The sequence below is a fragment of the Notothenia coriiceps genome, unplaced genomic scaffold, assembly GCF_000735185.1.
Source record: "Notothenia coriiceps isolate Sejong01 unplaced genomic scaffold, NC01 NC01_scaffold00005972, whole genome shotgun sequence".
Lineage (NCBI taxonomy): Eukaryota > Metazoa > Chordata > Actinopteri > Perciformes > Nototheniidae > Notothenia > Notothenia coriiceps.
Window position 1 is genome coordinate 210,113 of NW_011338673.1, and position 23,059 is coordinate 233,171.

The following is a 23,059-nucleotide window of genomic DNA, read 5'->3' on the forward strand; positions in this document are numbered from 1 at the left end:
CCCTGAGGCAGCAAAGCAGCCCCAAACCATGATGCTCCCTCCACCATACTTCACAGTTGGGATGAGGTTTTGATGTTGGTGTGCTGTGCCTTTTTTTCTCCACACATAGCATTGTGTGTTCCTTCCAAACAACTCAACTTTGGTTTCATCTGTCCACAGAATATTTTGCCAGTAGTGCTGCGGAACATCCAGGTGCTCTTTTGCAAACTTCAAAAGTTCAGCAATGTTTTTTCTGGACAGCAGTGGCTTCCTCCATTTTATGACCAACTTACAGTATGCAGAAATCCAGGTAATTCCAAAGGGTTCACATACTTTTTCTTGCAACTGTATACTACTGAATACAGGGACAAGAACCACGTGAATTATAGCCGCCTAGGGTAAATGCATGGCCGATAAAAAAACAAACAAAAGCAATAAACTCCACCTAACTCCATTAAAAAAAACAACAATAAATCTGATTTACCAATGATACGTATTTTTTGGGGGGGCAAAATATGTATTGCTGCCACCCTCATCCACAACATTAAAATACTTTGCTTCAGTAATGGTATGGTGCTTTCTGTTTTTGCCCAAGCTCGGGGAGTGCCAACCGCAATAGAGTAAGTAGAACAATTAGTATGGATAAGCACCTCGTACAACCCCACTTTAACTATTCCAAACTATCCCTTTAACACAGTGTGTACTTTTTTTAACAGAATATGAAAAGGATGCCGCAAGGTCTGATTGAGAGATTGATGTTAAAATGATGCAGTGCAGCAAACAAAAGCAGCAAACTAGTGCTTCCAGTTATCCTAATTACACAGTTCAGTTTGATTGCGTGGTGTAGTATTTATTTAGCTGTAGTGGAGGAATAGCACTATAGAACCCAACAATCAAAGTGTTTATCAAAAGCAAACAAAGAGGAAGATAAAGAACTTCTGACATATAGTGTGTATGGATGGTTCAAGACTGTGAGAAATCGAAAGCTCATTTTCACTGAACTGGTAAAGCATAACTGAATATAGCAAACACCAAAGGCTATGAGTGAAACACACCACTTTGTGATTGAGATATGAAAGGAGACAGATTAAAACTCTTTGAATGGCTCATTACCAGTAGGTTTATGGTGAAGTAACTCAGCCATCTGATAAGCCCACTGTGATTGATTTAGAATTAGAAACGTATGCTGCCACGGAGGCTCAAGATGTCACTGGTTCTAAAAATGGCACAGATCGAAAAAATATGAGCATATTGAAACAATCATACTTCTGTGGGTTGCAGCCGTCTGAGTGAGAATTTGGCAGCGCACCTTCATGTGATACGATTTATAACTGCATTTGTATAGCTTTTCTTTAAATCACCTGTTGCCTGTCAGAGGTTACGTGGGATTTCAGAATTGTTGTCTTTTATTTATATGTAGAGCAGAAGTGTCCAAAAAGGTTTACCTCAGTGCAAACTTTATTGTTCACCATCCATCACAGATAGATGGCTCAGAGAGGCGCCTTCCTGTTTTGTAATGTGCATGTCTGCTTGTATTTGCACACAGTGGCCTTTGCTTAACCTGTCTGTTTTGCCATCCAAGCATTAGCTGTGCTTGCTGTCATCTGCTAGTAATAGTTTTACTCTTTGAGGAAGCCAAAAATGGTTGGTTTTCACTCAGTTGGCCAGTTGTTTCAAACCAAATTGGTTTTGAGCATAGTTTAAGACTCTGCCTTTCTTCTTGGTTTTCCTCTAAAGCCCCTTTCCCAATGGACAAAAAAATGAACATCTGGCTACTGTCCTTAGTGGGAAAGGTTACAATCAGGATTAATTCATGGGTACTAATCGGCTCTATTTCTGATCCACTGTTATGGACCAACCTTTTTCTGGCGCTATTCGATGTGCTGCTGTCCTCAAAGCTACCAGACTCCAATGAGAGAAACAGTATTTTACCTCACCGGTTATCAAAACAGCATCACTCAAAGATGACCAGAAGAAAATGAATCAAAACTGTCTTTGTTAGTCTTCCAACAAATCATCAACTATGATTTCAGAGTGAAAAACAGAGGGACAGATATAAAAAGTTTCTGATGAAAAAAAGAATTAAGGATAAGGCACTGACAATATCTAGTACTGTTTACCCTGTTTTCCACTGACGTTGAACATCAAGAATAAAATAAATAGAAAGGCAAACTTGTCTACTGGTCTATCAACACTCTTTAGTGTGTTTTCTTCGTTTAGAAAATATGCATGTAAACACAAACTACAACCCTAATTAAACCTAACCCTGTTTTCAGGTGACTTGACACAGAAGACAAAAGAAACAGTAAAGGTCAACCCGATACTGGCAATGGGAAAAATCCACATGTAGCCACAAATTCAACTAACCCTAACTACCACAACCCTGTTTTCCAGTGGCCTGGAAAGAGAGGGACCAACGTGTCTTCTGGCAATTGGAAAGCAGTTTATCGATCATTCTTTATGGCAGTGGTTCTGAACTGGTGGGTCGCGACCCAAAAGTGGGTCGCAGACCCGTTTCGAGTGGGTTGCGGATGTGTGAGTGAAGAACATTTTTTTTTTAATTTGAATTCTTTTTTTTTTTTTTTTTGCGAAAAAATCAAACTTTTATTTTGAAGGCCCGATTTTCTAATGCTGTGCATGCAGTCTGCGTTGGACTTGGACTTGACATTGGGATTTCGCATCCGCAAGTCTCTAAAAGGCACTATGCTAAATCTTAAAAAAAGCTCCTGCTGCGCACAAGGAAATGGCCTCTCTGTTTTCACCTTCCCCGCTGAGCTGTAGTACTGGAGCAGAGTGTGATCTGATTAATAACGTCTGCTGACCTGGGAGTTGCCCTACAACTTTAAATCCTTAGCTGCCATGGGGATTCAAAGACACAGGAGGAGGTCGCCTCGGAGCACATCGCGGACCTATTCAAGTCAACCAGTCCAGAGGAAGAGGAGATCTTGGCAAATGTTACACCTGTTTCTTTTCTATCAACTTTGCTTTGATATGTTTTATAGACAGACAGACTTTCATACATCTGGAGACTGTAATGTTTTTTTTTTTTTAAAGCTGTGTTGTAGTCAGAGAGGAAGAATGAGCAACTATTTCAGAGATAGTAGGCGACACAGACACATTCACTGTAACCTGTAAATCATAGAACTGCATTTTCACCTGCTTCTGTTCGTGCTGTTTCCAATCAAACGGTTTTAACAGTTGGCTGGGACGGAGGGAGTGAACCTGCCATTTAAATACCTTAACAGACACTGGGGTCTGTTACTTCACTCGATGATGCAGTAAATCCAACTGATTTAATTAAAATGTACATGACATTTTCATTCACGCAGTGTTTAAGGGCTGAGCTTTCCAACTCAAGCTCCCAGTGGACTTGATGTGATTGATTTACAACATGAGCAGCACGAATTGTCTTCTGGTACTAGTAAGTCCAATGGAACAGAAGGAGATGTTGTTTGTTCATATAGAACAATAGTACCACTTGTACGGCAACTTTAAAGAAAATAATGTTAAATGTTTACATTTGTAATTATTGGCCATATTAATTGTCTATATATGACTTTTAAATGTTTTTTCAAACAATTTGTAGCTAGGAATGAATACAAAACACCCTGAACATTTTTGTTATAACTTTAAAGTGTCAGTAAATTATTTAAAATAATTACTTAACACAATAACAGCTTTCATATTTTACTTTAACCCCCTATATTTAGTATTAAAATTAGTACAGTAATACTTCGTAAATTGTTGGTAGCACACTATAATTTAAGGATGTTTTTAAGTGTTTGTTTATGTATTTGCCAACAACTATTAACTAGCTTTTGTAACACCATTGGTAAATTAACATGTGGCAGGTGTTGATTCCTAAATATACACCTGAAATGAAACATATACAACATTGGATACAGTTAATTCCATATTATATTTTAATTTTACATCTTTAGTTTACTATAAGAATCTTTATGATGTAGCTTGTTCTTTGCCACAGTTTATTTGCATTGTAAGACACATGTAGTTTGTATCTTGGAGAAAAAAGCACATGCATGGATGGAATGAGTCAGTAAAAAAAGTTTTTAGAAAAACAAACATCTGCTCATACAACTATATCAACGCGTTTGTATTTGTTTTTATATACTGCTTAGAAACGCTATAAAGCAGGCAAGAGTGTGGTTAGGGGGTTGTTAGCTGCGATACCATATTTCAGTACTAAACAGCACAGCAGTTAGTTAAAAGCCCCTTGGCCTTCTTCAGTTAAAGACCATAATGGTGAGGTTTTGCTTAGCCTTTCATCGTTTAATCTCTCAATGCTTGACGCTATAAAAAAGGATTACTGAGTGTGAAAGCATTTCCCTGTTTGTTAGAACGTTGTTTTGAGAGAAACTGAGCTCAGCTGAGTACGATCAGAAGAGTCGGGGGACCCATTGAGGTTTATAACTGCCATGGGTCAGATGTCAACAGTAGGACGCTTACAGTTCAGTGGTTATGATCATTCCCTCCCCTGAAGTAAACCCTTTCACCCACTGCTTAGTAAGTCTCTGCACTGCGAGCAGCCACTGGTGGGAGAGGAAGAACATGTGATCTTTAACTTTCGCCATGTTTATCTTTCTTTGACTTTTGCTGTTTGGATTTGAATGGTTTCAGCTTTGTGTGTGTGTGTGTATGGTTGGAACCGGGGTAGTGGTAGAAGCTGCCGGGAAAAATACCCATGATCGCACTACTGCTCCTTTCTTCCACTTCACATTTTCCCTTCTTTCTCTTAGTCTGTCTGTGTCTCCTTTATTCCTATGTCTGAGTGGATTCTTCTAATGCTCACTGAATATTACTGGATGTGAGGACATGTCAGAATCTCCTGACCCCAAAAAGAAAAAAGAAAATAAATACATCTCAGGGCTTACGGCCCTCCACTTTTGGCCTATAAGCAATGGCAACTGATATCATGTTTAAAACAAAAAAGATATGTATATATGCAAATGTTAACTATTGCACTAAATGGTAAAAGAGCATCTTTAAACATTATCGATGTTATCAAGATGAAGTACACCATTTTTTTTTATTCTGTCCTGATAAATGAATTTTGGACATTAGTTTGATTATGCCGTCATATGCCTAAGTCATACTGTAAAGCCATTTATTCCAACAACATCACAACCTGCCCTTCATGTGAGTTCAAGACCCAGGTGTTGCAAAATAAACATGCTAAGGCCAAGTCAGTATTATGCTGTATAAATAGGAGTACATTACTTCAAAGATATTTTACATTTTAAACTCTTAATTCTCCTAATTATTTTTCCTCTTTGAAATGCCCAACTCACTGATGCACAGCTGCTGTAATTATAATTGTTTCAGAAAAATTCATTATTTGAACAGTTGCGTTTCACATTATACAGCGTGTTTGGAATTATTTGTCAATGGACTGTAACTCTTAAACAGGGGACATGTGCGTTTGGTTTATAGTTTTGATTTCACAGGGAATCTCACTCTTTCAAAGTTTATATCTGTATTTCACTTTCCTCCTCTCTCTATCTCTCTTTATGACTGTCTCTCCCACCCTCTTCTTTCTAATGTATCTGCACATGGAATTGACGGCAAGCTCTGCCAAGAGTCTCAAAACCCAAAGGCTTTCCCCATCCCCACCGGCTGGATCAGACTTCTCTGTTGACATCCGTCGCTACAGGATACTATTTCACTGAGCTAACAGATTTCAGATGGGGAGCTGTTATTAAGCGGTCTGGAGAAGGAGACCTGCTCCTGTTTACTGACGCCGCAGGTATTTACATCCACTAAATACAAAACCAAAAACACTGGAACATCAAGACCAGAGTATCTCAGTGTGGTTATTATGATCAAATGGAGCATCTCCTCTTTGAATGACATTCAACTGTTTATGCCTGGTTAAGTGTCCAGTGATGAAGTCCAGGAGCTGATCCTGTTCTCCCTGTAGAGTCAAAACAGATCAAATGTGTCTTTCTGCAAAATACATTCTGCTTGTTTTAGTATATAATTTCCCAGTACTGTATGATTTTTCCATGTACTCAGATTTTAATGCCAGCAGGACATATCCAATATTCAAGGCAAAAAAAAAAGGCGTTTGTGGTTCGCAATGTGGTCGCAATAATATCAGCTATCCCTACGGAGGGACAGTGTTTTATGGAAACGCAGTACTGGTGTAACGTTTGCGGAGATTACAGAATGTTCTTTCAATCACGAACAAACCAACACAGTAACCATGATCCAATAATAACCCTTAAAGGGCTAAAGGGATGTAAATTCTGCACATGCCACAGAGAAATGTTTCCTTAAGAGCACCTGACCCAGAAAACAGTGTATGGGGCCATATACATGCTTAAATGTTTAAAAAGGTCTCGTTTCTCAAACTGTCTGAGCTGCAGTACCTCTTTTTTACCCTCTGTCTGAAACCAGAGCACGGTCTGTTCTGATTGGTTAGCTTGCTGGCTCTGTTGTGATTGTTCAACCGCTTTGAGATGTCCCGCCCGTTATCCCGCAAGTAATCTGCCAGTCCATCATGTACAATGTGTTGGAGCGCTAGCCAATAGAGGTGCGAGCGTTACATATTGATGTCATCATGTTTCAGAAATAAACAAAGGAGGCCAAAAGAGGCGTTTCAGGCACGGGGGCGGGGGGGTGGTAGTGTGTGGGAGGGAAACTCCCCCCGGAGGAAACCTTTTAAGGAATCCCCCAAAAGCACCAAAAGGCCCCTTTACAACGCGGCCCCCCATTAACTTCAATTCATCAAGATTGTTTCCGTATTTGGATTTTCTCGTTCAACATCGAGGCATGCGAGAAATAAATCAAGTTACACGGGGTGAGTTATCTATATTCAAATGTCCATTTTGGTATTGAAGTACTCCTTAAATAGAAACTTCACCAAGTTACAGGTAACTTACAGCCCTGTTAGTGATCATGCTGTCAGAGCCGTCAACAACACTGACATTTGCCATGTTATGATTCAGTAATGAGAGTGTCTGGCCCCATGATCACAGATAGTATACAGTTTGATCCCGGCCAAGCCACAGGCCCTGTCTGAGTCCTGACCCGCTGTGATCCGTGTGGCTCGGTGGCTTTTCAACGCGTGCTTCCTCAACCTCAGAATGTGAGCCACATAAACCGAGTCTCTAAACTGCTGTGTTGGTAGAAAGTATAAGAAATAAATGACGTACGATGAACTGAAGTAATATCACTTTAATGAATAGATTTCAACTTGGAGAGGGACACCTTGTGGCTTTACTTTGCTACATTTGATTGTATATCACTGATGTCAATTTTCCTATTGGCAGATCACTGACTTCCATACAAAGACAACTTAGTGTGGCCACTTTTTAAAAACAGCTTGAAAATATGGAAGAAAATACAGAAATCAATCTTTACGGTAGCAGATCTGCTATACACATTTGGGCCAAATCAAAAGTCTCCAATCTAAATGTGTGCGTGTATAAAATCCCAGACACAAAAGAAACCCAATTTGTTTAGATAATTTAGTTCTTTAGCAGACACATTTTTTCTCAGTGACTGTGGACATTATGACGGAGCGACTGAAACCAGACCAGATCCTCTGGCTCGCACACGCACGCTTAAGAAGCCAGCGCGCTGCACTGATGAATGGACTGAATTCGTACTGATTCATTTTGCTGCGCTTATCAAAAATAACTAAGCTAATATTGTTACCCCATTGCCACCGTCATGTGTAACCACTTAGGTACAACTATTTGCTAAACTGCCAGCAATCTTAGACAATAGAGTCTATAATTGAGTGGATTTTATGTTAGTGCTTAAACCATACAAAAAAATCAAATGGAGGCTCTTATCTTTAGCCAATGGGACAGGGAAAAAAGAGATGTAAGAAGAAACAGAAGGGTGCTTGCGTAAACCAGAGCATGTTAACTCAACTGCGAAGGTATTCCTCTTCTATTTCAAATGCGCAATTCAATTATCTGGGTTCCATTTATCATTACTTCCACACCTTATAGATCCAACTAATAATCAGACTGGTATTTTCTTTACAAGAGTAACTTCAAGTTTCTGACCATTTACTTCTATTAGGTATTAGGTAAGGTATTACGTTTTTATTTACTTATTCATTTTTAAATTCTAGCTATGCTTCTCTTTTTCAATGTGATATTACTACAAATTCAGTTTGTAAATTAAAATGTTTGCATTTTGGCACTTTGGCATTTGTGTTGATATCATAATAATAATAATATCATATTGCATAATGATGTACATGCATAAACATAGCAGCATTTGATGAAAAATAAATGATATCAAATGCACAACTCATACATGTATCATTAATATCAACGTATTCTTTGTGAACATTTATGAGACGGTTTATCGCCCAGCCCTAAGCTAATTGATCAGGTAACATGATACTCAACCTCCTCTAAAACAGTTTAGAAGAAAAAATCCTTTGCAGTTTTTAGAATGAAAATAAATATAAAATATTTTGCTGATCCCAAAAGTCTAGTTGTTGATCTACAGTTTAGGATTTAAATGACTCGTGAAGGCCAATCCTAGAGAGCAGCCATCTATTAATTTTTCCTATGACTATACAACTTCACAAAAACTTGTACTTATACTTCAGTGTGTCAAGAGCTGCCAGGAAAACATGATCCCTAATATGAAAATGCAAGCAATGACAACAAGAGTAAAGACAACCCCCATCCTCTTTGTAGTCATAAATAATAAAGAAGCCATCACCCTTTGCCTTGCACCCGTCAATATCACTATGTCTAAAAGGAGACTATGTTCTTGGCATTGCACTTAACCACAAGACAGCCTTTCTTTCTGTGCACTATTAGCTTGAGCTTGACCTGCCTCCCAATACGCCGGAGGGTCAGAGGTGGCGGGTTGTGAAAGCACGGGCTGTCACTGGAGCTTCCGCATCTCACTGATTCCACTAACTAAAAGAGACACACAAATACATACAGCCCCAACATACAGGAGCAGCTCTGCTTTAGTGAGTCCCATTAGACACTTCAACCTCCACCTTAATGAACACTCCCCACCCTCCCGTCTAAATCCTCTCTCTCTTTGCCCCCCCTCCAATCCCAGAGCCAGCCTTGCGGCACACTCCAATGTTTGCGACTCAGCATGTTTTCAGCGCGGTGCGGACGCGCTCTCAATCATCATTAGAGGTTTTGCGGAGTCCTGGGGTCCGGGCAACTTGCCAGGATGTGTAAAAGTTTCCATGAGGAAAGCCTCGAGTTGCCTTCAGAAGCATTGGTGGTGGACGGAGATCCTCGGGAAGGTTAAAATACCTTCTTTTTTTTTGATGCAGGAGGGAGGGAAAGGAGGGCCCGACAACAATCCTGTTTTCATTTTGAGAAAACAAGCTGCATAGAGTTTCAAATGCACCAACCTTGAATTGGAGGAGGAAACAATCACAAGGGAAACTACCCTGTAACGCGAGGCAATCAGAGCACATATGTCAAATGTCAGAAATCGGCAGAGGCTGCGTTGCACCCTGTGTTTTTCTTATTTTGGGGAATAAGGGCCCTCTGTTTCCCGGAGAGGCAGCTGGTAGAAATCTGGCCCTCTGATTAGCACAACTTCATTTGCCGTGTGCTGCATTCAGCTGCACTTCATGATATCACCCGTCGCACTAGCAGCTAATAAGACCGGACACACGGCAGCAGCCCAATAGAACCAAACTGAGCACAACCAGCACACTGCTTCTGCTCCAAGCACACACGTGTACAAAAACATCTGCAGCATAATACCTATAAACACCAGGAATAGATGACAGAGTAAACAGTTTGCAATAAGCGTTGTTGGGGATTTTCCAAAGCCGAAAAAGCCATGTCTAAGTTCAAAATAGTACATGTGTGATGTGTGTGTATGTGTCCGTGGTTGTTTAACACAAGAGGGGGTATGATGTCACCACAATTGTTCCTTCAGATGTGTGACAAGGCATGCTGTCATTTTGGCATTTCTTTATTTGGCCCAATTAGCAGGCCGTACACGGCAAACTTGGACGTAGCCAACGCATTTTTCCAATGAATTCTATTGTTATATACACTGATGTCATTTGAGTGGCGTTTTGCTCACAGTCATGTGCCTTGTAAAGTGCACATAGCGGGCTGTGAGTAAGTACGAAATGTCTTAAAACTTCGGTTTTATATCCCAATATGCGCTTGTTTACAATGGTGAGTCAACAAGGGTGTTTTATCCTCTTCTTACTACTTTTATCTAAACCATGCTGATCTATCGCATTATTCCAGCTATGAGAAGTTGGACGGCCTACATGCCACTGTGTGAAAATGGCTGCCTGTAGATCTTACTGCCTTCTGGATTCTTCCCATAAACACATTGCAAATACCATTGCCTCATGTCTTGCACTATAAGCTATAAGGAGGTGTTTTGCAGATTACAATGGAGACTGTGTATGGCAGTCAGGGGGGTTTACATCCCTGAATCCCTCCATACTAACCGAGCTCCTTGTGGTACAGTAGCTCAACGTTGATAAGTTGAGTGATTTCTCAGGGGCTGTGTAAAAAATCTGAGCCCGGCCAGAGAGACACATTTCTTCTAGCTGATGAGAGCCGGAGGCCTCAGCGTTCGAGCGTGGGAGGCGCTCCACTCTTGGGGAAGATCAAGTGTGCTCCCGCAGACTCCAAATCACCGGCCCTGGATTGCTGGGGAGGAACGCTACTCTACATGGCTGGCGTTAAATCACCGCCGCTGAGGTGAGGTCATCCGCTTGTCTTCCCTCTCTAATGGAGCGCTCAGCTCGCTAACGTACGGTCCTAATGCGTGCGGACGGGGAGCGGGATGCCCTGCAAGCTGCCTTCCGATCTTATTTATTTTAGCTTAAGGCTCATTTGAGGGGTTTGGGATAGGGCCGGGCCTGGGCACAGTAGATGCCTTTGGAGTATGCTGTTACCACCGCACACTTACAGGGACTCCAGGAGCTCACCACAGATTCTCGCACAGACGTTAGGTGATGCAAAACGGCGGCATATTGAGGTTTTTCAAGAGGCTGCCTTACTGTCCTTGGTCAATCAATACACATTCCTGCGCGTCACTAATGTAGCTGTAATCACTGGCTGAATACATTTGGCCACCGGGTTGGAGAGATCGAGCCTGCTAAAGTGACAGTGGATGGAGTAGTGGGGAAGAGAATAAGATTACATGATTTCACCTTAGCAAGTGCTGTGTACATTTGGTATATCTTCATACTGTTGGTGTAAAAGGAACCCTTGCCAACCTTATTAGAAAATGCAAAATAAAGCTACAGTTTCACTTCATTCAATTAATGCTGAAAGGAAAGCTCCTGCTATGAATATTGAAAACAGAATTTCAAATGTTGTTTCAATTTAGAGTTCCAGAACATTTCTATGGACTCAGAACAAAAAGAAAGAGAAAAGAAACAGGAAAGAAAACGTTTTTGGGAATCAGTTTATAGAGCTGATAACAGACAGACACCCCCCCTGTGTCTGCATTGTATGTTTATGAGGTGAGGGCTAATGGGACTCATCCGGACTGACATATATGCTGACAACTGCATTTCAACTCAATTACAGTTCCACAGCAAAACTCCCCTGATCCCCTCGTACCTATCACCCCTCTACTCCCAGAGCTGTTGATTGAGGTTTGCTTACACACACACACACACACACACACACACACACACACACACACACACACACACACACACACACACACACACACACACACACACACACTGTTCCTGAGTATAGTGCAGAGTTGCCTTCCCCCCACCTCCATTACGATTTTAAAGTTTTAAACTGGCACAATGCCATAAATGTGCTCGATGAACATACTGTATATATTCATATCATAACAACAAGTGGAGCCTCTGCTAGCAAAGATAACAGCTTGGCGACCTAAGAGACATAATGTGGGCAATAAACTCAACCATATGGTCCCTTGGGTGTAACCGGTTTCATTGCCAGAGGGAGATCAGTGACCCCAAAGCCTCCCCTGATGACGACAGCCGCATGGTGTCGACTCCATGGGGAAAACACGGGAAAACAAAGCCTCTACCTTCCGCCTCTCGGCATCCCTCCCAGAAAGATGTGGGGGGGAATGGTTTGGTTCAGGAAACCCCTGGCCATTGTTTTGCTTCCTTCATTAGTCGTTGTGTCAACAGTTTGGTTGGCTACGCGTGTGCCACTGTTTTTGTTCTGCTGCACCCCGGCCTGACCTCACTGCTCTGATGTTTTGACAGATTGTTTCAAAATCCCATCAAGGCAATTTACTGTTGTAAAGCAAAGCCGCCACTTGGACAACATAAGCTGGACCGCATGTTTCAGCAAAGCAAATCAATCTGCCGTAGTCTAAAATTGAACAAATGTGACGTAAATCTGCCCAGGAAATACTGAGGGGTGCAGCAGGGTGCGGCTATGTGTGGGGGCTTGCAGATAAGCAAGAGGTGTTAAATAAATGTAATGTGCTACGTAAACAGCCATTTCTGGCATTGACAGAGAGCTCATAAAGAGAAAGCTAATTTGAATGCTTATCTAATGGAAACTTGCAGAAAAACGTATGTACACCTTGTTTTTTGTAACTTACCATCATCTAGGTACATCTGGTCCAATTCCTGGGGCTCCTGTTTGACGGTGATGGCCATCGATGGGGGGCTGGCATCATCATCATCAGTTAAAAGGCTGGGCGAGCTCTCTCCGGTATGGGTCTGACCCGGTCCGGGACTGTAGGCCTGAACGAATGGGCTGTCCTCTGTCCCACCAGGAGTGGAAGGCTGGGATACCGGGGATGATGACGGACTGCTGCTGTCGTAGATAGTGTGGTAACCATGGGGCCCTGGGCTGTTGAGGTGGTTGGGGCTGCCCTGGGAATGAAGCATCCCGAGAGACGAGTTGTGGTCTGGCGATGCTGGGTGGACGAGGTTGGGGCGGCCAGAGGTCTCTTGAATTGGGGTCACAACAGGGCCAGGTGGTGCCACATGATCGGGGCTGTTGGGAAAGCACTTGCTGTACGCCACCGGGGACAGGTCGTGCAGGGTGGGGCTGGAGCTGGGGGATGACGATGGCATGGCGGTATGGCGAGGTGGGCACGGGGTGTAGCCACCAACCAGGCAGTCGTCAGGATTGGTAAGAGTCATGATGGGAGTGGGCCTGGGCCGGCTGTAAAAGGGCTTTGAATGCATGGGCAGTCTCGCAGTCCCCAGAGAATCATATTCATCATTGGGTTCTGTCTTTATTATCGGCACTGAGGGGGAAAAAAGTAGAAAGAAAGGTGGAGATATTAAAAAAGTGTGCAGGGCATCCACGTGGCGCAATGAGTGTACGAGTCAGGCTTAATAAAGCTGTAAGCATGGGCCGTGCTACCCTCCATTATCCAAACAAACAACCACCATTCGATATGGGCTTGGTGTCAACTTGGCTGAGCTCTCTAACAGAGAAACCCTCACGCCTTCCAACTGCCACCCCTTTTACCACATCATGAACCAAGAAAAAGAGCAAAGAATAAGGGGGGAAAGAAAAATGGATGAGTCATCAGTGTGGAAAGCCACAGCTGGCTCTAATAACGAATAAGACCTATTTTCTTTGGACTCTCCTTCAGGTCTGATATCCAATAAAAGTTACTTTAAAGCTCTGGGCTGCTGCTGCTGCTGCTGCTGCTGCTCAAGGAGCCCAGGACCCCAAGGTTTTTCTCCACACTCTAGAAGTAATTGTTTCTCTAAGGACTGAAAAAGATAGAGGGAGAGAGTGAAAAAATAGAGGAGATGATTTGATTTTGATTAGGCCGCCTGAGCTCCTTAAGAGGCTGCAGAGCTGCGCCTGTGGTTTCAGGAGCTTCAGGCCTCAGCTAATGCAGGAGAGTGCTGTGACCCCACTTGATCATGCTGCCTTCTCTCGTCTAATTTCTAATCCAGTGCAGACCGTCTGCACTGTTTCCTGATTAGTTCTGACGGACAGGTACTTCCTGTTCAATGTCAAGAGTAGTTACTGAAAACAACTTTCTATTAATTGGAGATTTCAAAACGGACCTATATGGCCTTGGTTTGAAAGAAGTAGAGGGATTCACGTTAACAAGCTCACTGGAGTTATTATATAAGTATTTATGCGTAGACTGTGCCAGCACAAAACTAATAGGGCAGCGTTAAGATACCCAGATGCATAGCAAAGGCTTCTGAGTCACAATAGGCACACTGTTTCTATTCCTACACATTGTTAATGTCTGTTAATGGGTGTGGTGAGCGTTTGATGCCAACCACCACCATTAAGAGCTTTTGGCAAAAATGTGCTCGGAGTGACATTTACTCGAAAGGCGTACAGATGTCAATATGAATAAGATGTCTGTGTGTTTGCGGTTGTACACAATAGAACCTTTGAATGATCGGAAAAGCAAAGGGTGCAATTGAAATGTATCAATCGTGAAGTGTGTCTTATGAAAGACAGGCTGTTTTTCAGCGTGTTATTATTTGTGTGGGAGCTAGATTTGAAAAGACATGAATCGCGCCTGTAAGCCTCTGGGGTGCTGAGATGCAGTGCAGTGATAACGCAGCAGGGAGCACATTTACGTCAGCCCTGTCTGCTTTCAGAGCCCAGGGAGCAGGCCTGGTGTCTGGGGGAGCGTCGTAAGGCGAGTCCCATGATGCACGGACGGGCCTCCTCTACACAGCCTGGGGAGGAACAAGCAAGTCACATGGTCGAAGCTACATCAACAGACACTTCCCTCAATGGTTCTTTTTTTCTATTCCCTGCCAACTCTTCTGTGTGAATGGATGACACAGTGCCATGGTGCCAAGATGCTTGATGCCAGTGCGGTCATGCGGAAAAGCTAATTTGATGATTTTTACATTTTAGCTTCAATTCAGAAACTGCATTGTCATGTGTGAGTTGAATTTTGACCTAAACTGGCATGATAGAACCTGAACATTTATGAATGGAAATATCATTGTAAAAAAGATTTGTATTTGTTTACAAAATCGTGGTTCTGAGGTTTCACCTATTTTATATTCCCAATAAATCAAGCGGTTTGAACCAAGCAAAGCAAATTTAAACAATTTAAAAATAATAATAATTGCCTTATGTTAAATCAAGATTTCACTGGAAGCCCCTCTAAAGACTTAACAAATCTGACGTACTACGTCACAAAACGTCCTGCCTGCAAGCAAAACCAACATGATCATTTAATTGAGGGGTGAATCAGCAGTATCTCAGAAGGCATGGCGTACTGTTGCCCTTTGCAGTTCCATTTTGTAATCCACTTAGAGTGTATTTTTGAAGAGCAGTTTGGCTTATTGCAGCTTAAAGTTTTTATTCCCAATGAGGTCATTTGTCAACATTATTTTCCTGTATGCCTTCTGACTGTGAGCAAGACTGGCAAAACAGGAAATCAAATCACATTGGACTAATGGACTTTATTTTAAGTTTCAAACAACTCCTCTGCTAGAGATATAAACAGAGGTCTCCCTTCAGCTGCGTCCATCTGTGTGTCTCCTTTCTACTTTGCACATGAGCTAAGAAAACAGATTCACCAACCAGGCGAGTCCCAACTTCAGCTGGCTTTTATTTCCTCCCAACCTGTGGGTTATGGCCCACAGACAGCTGATGTTCTGCACATGGTTTTCTCTCCATTTCTGCTCGTATTAAACTGATCAGGTCTGATCTGGTGTTTTATTGAGGATTTGTTTCCTCAAGGTAATGGTCTAAACAGGATTTAGAAAAGCTTGTACATACTTTAATCTTCAGTAGACTCGACTACTGCAATAGTGTATTCACAGTGCTGACAAGAAAATCCATCAGAAAGCTGCAGCTGATTCAGAACGCTGCTGCCCGAGTCCTCACTAACATTAAAAGAGTGGATCACATCAGTCCGGTTCTGAAATCTTTACACTGGCTTCCAGTCGGCCAAATAATAGATTTTAAAGTAGTATCGCTAGTTTTTAAATCACTAAATGGTTTAGGACCAAAGTATGTTAACGATCTCCTACATAATTATGAACCATCAAGGTATCTCAGGTCTTCTGGGGCGGGTCTGCTCTCGGTTCCGAGAGTAAGAACAAAACATGGAAAAGCAGCGTTTAGCTATTATGCCCCGACAATCTGGAACAAACTGCCCGAATCGTGCACGTCTTATTACCAATCTGGTACCACTACATGTTTTTAAAGCTCGGTTGGATGCTACACAATCATATGCTGTTGGTGCCTGTACATGTGGATAGATATGTAAATTGTAATCCCTGTAATTTTTGTTGTTGTTTATGTTTTATGTCTTCATGTGGAATCTATTGCTGCAGGTCTCCCTTGAAAAAGAGATCAATTATCTCAATGGGATTTCACCTGGATAAATAAAGGTTTTGAATTTAATTGAATTGACGTCTGCAGAAACTCTTACTATTTTCAAATCAAGACTGAAAACATATATTTTTGCCGCTGCTTTTAATTGAGCTGTTCATACTCGCACTGCAGTATGCCTTTTATACATGTATTGTATACCTGTGGTGTTTATTATCTTTGCTTTTTAATGCCTGTTGTAAAATGCCATTATATAATGTGTTTTTACTGTATTTATTCTTAAAATGTATTTTAATTTATTTTGTAAAGCACTTTGAATTGTCGCGTGCTGAAAGGTGCTATATAAATAAACTTGCCTTGCCTTGCCTAATGGGAATCTGGACACAGTGCGTCTGTGCCTGTATTGGTGTATTTGATTAGGAAGGGCTGGCAAACAGGGTGTTTTTACATTTGGAAATTACCTTGCAAAGGAGACTATCTCTACTTGTAGCCATTGGGCAAGGTTGATCATGAATGCAAAAGGTTTGATTCTAATTTGTAACGGTTTGTGGCTGAGGTATGACATTGTGTTGACACGCTGGGAATCTGCGTTGACATTTAACATGGAGCAGGTGATGCACCTGGTGCACCGTGTCCCACTGTTTAGGCAATCTTGGCACCCATAATACTGTTAGTATAAAACCAGTACAAAACCCAAAGCTTTAGACATGACAGAAACAGTCTAGTTTTTCGGAAAAAATCATGACTGTGCAAGTATTTACAAAAGAAGAACAATGTGTGGTTCATTAACTTTTCCTCTATGTGTCACAGAACATGTTTCGGACTATCCCCATTCCCGCTCCTACCACAAACCAATGTAGCAGAGGGAGTCAGCGTTAAGAATAGAACTTGATATTACAAAGGAATCTCCTGTACAAATAAAAGGGGTTCCGAGAAGTTCTTCACTTAAGCTTTCGGTCATTGCCAGGACTTCTTCTTAACGTTTCTTGTTAAATGTGGTTGGTGAAAACTGTTTATTTTTTGAAGATCACGGGTCACATCTTTACACAACAATGATTGGATAGGAGTTTGGAAACGCGTAGCTCATTGCAGGAGCAAGATAAGGACACTTTTACTAAGGGTGCATCTCAAGCACAAATACTGCTGGAGGTATATCAAAAGCAAATGTATTTCTTCTTGCTCTATTGGCTCAAGGCAGCTTTAATCCAGTCAGTATAGCTTAGCTGGCAGCAAATAGCTCACATAATCGGCTTAAAGGTTCTCGATTTTGACTTTATATAAATATATTGTGGAGTATTGATCTCCAGGAAAGTAGGTTCCTCTCCCACTATTGCTGTCCAAGCTTCTTTGAGCTTTGTTTAGCTAGCAGAGTCGGCCACATGTGCATGTTAGTGCATGTTTGGCTAGCTAATGGCTGCCACTCTGCAGCGTAACTTCCACCTGCCAGTTTCCCCCCCAAGTAAAGACTGTTAGCTCTGTTAGCATTGTTAGCCGCCAGCTCAAACATGTGAGCGCCACAATGTTGTGAGCCGCGTGGAGACAATCCGCCTGCTTGGAATTTCAAATTGTGAACCCTTACCTATACTTTTAAAATATTATATGTAGGCCTATGTATGTATTAAAACATTTTTCAATAATATAATTAAACATATTGATTACCCTTTCTGGAAAGATAAAGGTCAGTATATTTTGCTCACGCCCAACTGCTTTGCTCATAAATATATTTGTGCTATTAGATTTATTGTAAAGTCCTATTGACACATTTCAGAGTTTATTTCTGACAGGCTACAATTCTGTTGGGTCATCACAATGGCAATGTTTCAACAGGTCTATATTACACCTACATAAGATCACTAAGGCGTATCTTTCTATGTTAGCTAGGAAGAGACAGCAGATGCAGCTTTGACAGCACTACAGACTGCATCTGATAACATTTTATATTTTAACATTGGAGGCAGGGTGAGGCCTTGAGAGATTAGAATCAGTTAAAATGTCTAAAACAATACACTAACTATTGAAATAATATTCTCTTTAGAGCTGAGGGATACTGCAGTATAGTAATACTCGGCATTGTTGTTCAGCCGCATTACGTGCCAAGTGCATTTGCATTAAAGAATAACAAGAAGGCCACAGGACCTGAATGGAAAATAAAGGTGGTTTTCACTAGCATCTGTGTCCCAGAGTGTTTGCTTCATCCTTCCGCTGTTTCAAACAAGTCAGGCTATTTAAAGGGTTGGGTTTGTCTTTTTATAGACGAGCAGACACCAGAGTGTGAAAGAAATGTTCTCTCTAAACAACGTCAGTGACCACAACTGTGCTTGAAGTGGGACAGTGGGCCGGAAGAGTATTTTCATACAAGCAGGCGAAAAAAAAGTGTTGAGAACAGTGTGTGTTTATGTGTGTGTGTGTGGGTGTCCTCAGCAGCCCACCCCGAGTACCTGGCCACAGTGTTGTTTCGATCATAAAATGGCCCCCTAAAACCTGGTCAATTTAAGAACAAAACCCAGGCCTGTTTTAAAATTAAGGAAAGATAACGCCGATATTTACAAGACGCCTTATTAGTCGTTAATTCCGATTCTTAAACCCTTTCTTCACATAGTATTTGTTCTAAGAGGAAGCCTACGGTTGTTTTTTCATACCGTCTTGTTCCTACGGGTGGCGAACAATCCTGTTCGCCAATGCTTTCGAACTTAAAGGGAGTCTGCGGACTTTCTTCAGAAAAGTTAGTACATAAAGGTTCAATTCTACTTAAGTGGGGGAAACTCATCAATTTTTAAATGCCCCAAGTCTTGTCCTTTGAACTGGGTTTACCCCGAAAAAAGCAAGCCCAAAATAAAAAAATATACTTTCTCTATACATAGCCAAGAGAGGTCGACCTCCTTCTTTTTGTACCCAGAACGGTTGTTGTCGAGAAATTTTTAGGGTTCTTTCAAGGGAGGGGTCTTTCAAAAAGAAGAAGGGCTTGGTTGTTTGGGTGTGAACTTGTGCCCGGGGGAAGTTAAACCCTGATAAAGCAAATGAAAGGTCATTAAAATAGAAATCCACTGTGTAAGGCTGGAGACATCCGGTTATAGTGTCCCAGGGTTTCCCCGTGTAGATCGCCGGAAAACCTGGGTTAGTTGTGGCTTTGACAAATCTTTCGGCCGGCGTTCGATTGTATTAAGTCTCACGTCTGCGCCCGAGACCAAGTCCTGTCTCCGACTTTTCTCCACGAACGGTCCCTGTTCTAAATGGAGGCTCATCCTCGAGGCGTTGAAAAGCGTCACGAGATGTACCTATGCAAAACAGGACTTCTTTGACCATCTCTGGGGCGAGCAAAAGAATGATGGTCCTATTCGCAATCAACCATGTTTGGCCGTTCGGCCGTGGTGGGGGGTGTCTCGCTAGAGAGAGCGTGACAAGGTTTTTACCCACAAAGGTCTAGTGGTAGGACTGGACCCCTAGTGGGTTGCGGTTAAAAGACCTAGGGGAGAGAGTATTCACCTCGCCAGGTACACCGGGTAACCTCCCGAAACCCTTACATTGAGGCTTGGTCCAAAAAATCAAAAAGCGTACTAGACGGCAGTTAAAGAGCCACAAAAAGTTGAATGGTGACAGCTTTTTTCGAAAAATTTACCCGTCATTAGGATTCATATGAATGAAGTTTGGTCTACTAATTGCCTCTTAATTTCTGACCCCAAGAGACACCCTGTAAAGGTTATGAAAAACGCGATAAGAATGACCTAGTTTTCCTAATATGAAAAAGAAGTATATATTATAGATAAAAAATGAAACCACCGATTTGGGATAGAATGTGGGTTACAGCCGTTACCTCTAGGGGTAATCATAATTTTTGACTGTTAGTCGTTGTGTTTCTTGGGAATCCGTTTTTTCTTAAACCAACGAAAAGAAGACCTTGGTGACAAGGTTGCCATGAATAGTTAGACGTACAATTTGGCTTGCATATTTCCTTTCAGTTTGGAAAAAAAAAATATATAGTAAAAACTTAGAACATAACCACACGGGAAGTATGGGACCGTGCCTAAAAACATACCCGGACCCCTTAATATAGAAAGAAACCATCTTAACCAACACTGAACCTTACCCAACACTTGGTTTAGTTGGGAGAACCGGACCGTCCTCTTGAATTGACGGGGATGAACCAATTTCGAAGGACCGGGAGGAGAGGTATTCCGCGTCCTTGTGAAAAACGGGGTGTTTGTCGATTACGGTGCGTACAAAAATTTTACACTAATAAGTTAGGTTACCGGTAATCCCAGAGCATGTCAATATAACAAGAATATGATCAGGGACATGGTTCTGATCAGTATTAACATCAAGAGTAAAAAAAAAAAAAACATAAGTTATTAAAACAAATATACACAGGCACATAATGCAAGTCTCGTTAGAATTATTCCGCCTAGTGCTGCTAGCAGTAAAGAAAGAATAACCTTGTAAAACAGTATAGGTCCCGCAACCAGCGGTCCCTCAGAATTTTTTCTATTTCCCTTTTTTAAATCGCTTTTATTTTCCGATAATTTTTTCATAACTTTGCCGGGTAATGTAAAAGGTTCAATACTGGTAAAACATCGAACAAAAGCTGTTACGTTATCCATATAGTTTACCAAGTTTCTCCACATAGATGCAGCAAAAGAACGGACAAGACAATATAAGTTAAAAGACCAATAAAAACACAATCCAACACTAAATAAGACACATCCAAAAATAAATACCAAAAAACAAACAAAGGAAAAAGGTTACAGCACGCCGAAACGCACACATTACAGAAAGAGTAGGTCAACCTTACCAACTTCTTTACCATAAACCGTCGGTCTCGAATCTTCCTATACTAAGTACTGGTTGGTGGTTATTGTCACCACTCCGATACGCCTGGAAAGAGTGAGTCCTCACACACGTCCGTTATTATAGAGTCGCCATAATTGTCTTGTTATAGAGTAGGAAAGTGCCCATAGGTCTTAACCTAAGAGACACATCATCCAAGTTTTTATCGTTCCAGAAAATCACACCGATAAGTTCCCAAGCATGTAATTGGAATGTCGGTTTTGGATTAGTAAACAGGTAGAGATATATCTTCGCCAGTCAGGTATTACACGACAAACGCGGTCACACTCGGGTCCAAGTGACTATATAATCTAGTTTTGTTACGACATATAATTTATAGTAGCTTAGCCCCACTAGACCTACTCTAGATCTCACCGGCGATCACAACCCGCCCCTTTCTCTGTGGACCTACAGTCATATATTCAGAAGCGGACAATTAGTGCTACACTGTAATACCTAATTAGTCCGTCTAACGGATAAATAACCGAGAGAGTCCTCTATTCACTAACCCTAACAACACCTACACTTCGGTAACTTCTGTTTCTTTTCGTTCTGGGATATAACTCTCCAGTCCTAATAATATACTACTCTCAAGTAAGACTCTAATGACTTAGGAGTCAACGTGTTCGTCCTTGTCAGTCACGAACATAGGATATATCGCTAAAAATATTGTGACATAACAGGTGAGCACCTTCTCATAACCAACTACACCCTCGAACTCAGACAGAGGCGGATACGTGAGAGGATCGAGAGAAAAGGATTACCTCGTACTATTCTTAACAGGGAGGTTAATACTTCTCGTACTGAACAAAAAGATATGTGAGAAAACGGTTGGCATTGTTGGTAGAGCTCCCACACTCATGCGCATATGTTCGGACTTCCCGGCTTTGCCACCAAGACAACTAACCAACGCAACATTTCCCACTTGTATAATATATGTCACTATCGGATGAGTTATCTTCTTCCTGGTGTAATAGTGTTTGATAACTCTACGCAAAATGAATTGTGTGTTTATATTTTAAAATATAGGGATTTTATTGTAAATTTAAAACTCAGAGTGTAGTCTGTTGGAAGAGCATATCCAACTGTAGAGAGACTATTTTCTGATCACATGAGTCATGACGGTATTCACTCAGCCGTGCCATATGAGACATAAGAGTACACCCTTAGTACAATAGTACATAACGTTTCTAATTTACAAAAAACAGAAGAAACACTGAAAGATTACACTAAACTTGCAAAACAAACTTACATTATTACATATATGTGAGATTGTCAACAAGTGAAAATCTACAATAAAGTTAGTAATATAGAAATTGACCAAAGTACATACCCTACCCCGAATTACATATGTTTCCGGTTTAAAACATTCACTCAAGTAGAACCCAAAAGATTATTATCCTACCTATAATAATAATAACAAGTGAACAAAATATTAACATTCATACAAACCGGTAGCGAGAGGTTTTAAGGAGAATCACATTATTAATAATCAACACAGATTTCCGTTTAAAGTCAAAGGTTACCACAAAATTATTTTCGATTATAAGTATATCGAGAGAGAGTATCTAAGTTTAGATTGTGAAGTGTTTCCTTCTGACTCATATAGTCCAGAGTAATTAACGTCAAAATGTTAGTCTGAGACTAACTACTAATCACTAGATAAATGTAAAGATACCCACGAGTTATGTCGTTGTGTCTCTTAACCTCCGTTATAGGATATCAATCCTAACAGAGAAAAACTCATTAATCCAAGACACACACAAACACACCACCACACACACACACACACACACACACACACACTAAAAAAAAGAGATAAAACAAATAGGAAAAGATAAGGACAACAGGATCACACACACACACACACAACCGACATCACACGACACGACGACGACACACTAGGAGGCTAGAAGAGACGACACACACACACACACACCGACACCATAAGGACACACACACACACACACACACACAACACACACCCACACCCAGGCACCCCCCCAACCGCACACACA

At 41.4% G+C, this 23,059-nt stretch overlaps 1 protein-coding gene across 2 annotated transcripts in view; it reads right to left on the reverse strand.

The window, feature by feature from the left end:
* LOC104943363 (nuclear factor of activated T-cells, cytoplasmic 1-like) overlaps positions 1-23,059 on the reverse strand; it is a 76,169-nt gene that overhangs the window by 13,043 nt on the left and 40,067 nt on the right. Inside the window, exon 9 of one of the 2 annotated variants that reach the window (XM_010768737.1) lies at positions 12,529-13,185. The exons of the other annotated variant lie outside the window; for it this stretch is intronic. Coding sequence (XP_010767039.1) covers positions 12,529-13,185 — 657 coding nt within the window. The remainder of the gene's footprint in view (positions 1-12,528; positions 13,186-23,059) is intronic. 2 annotated transcript variants of the gene reach the window in all.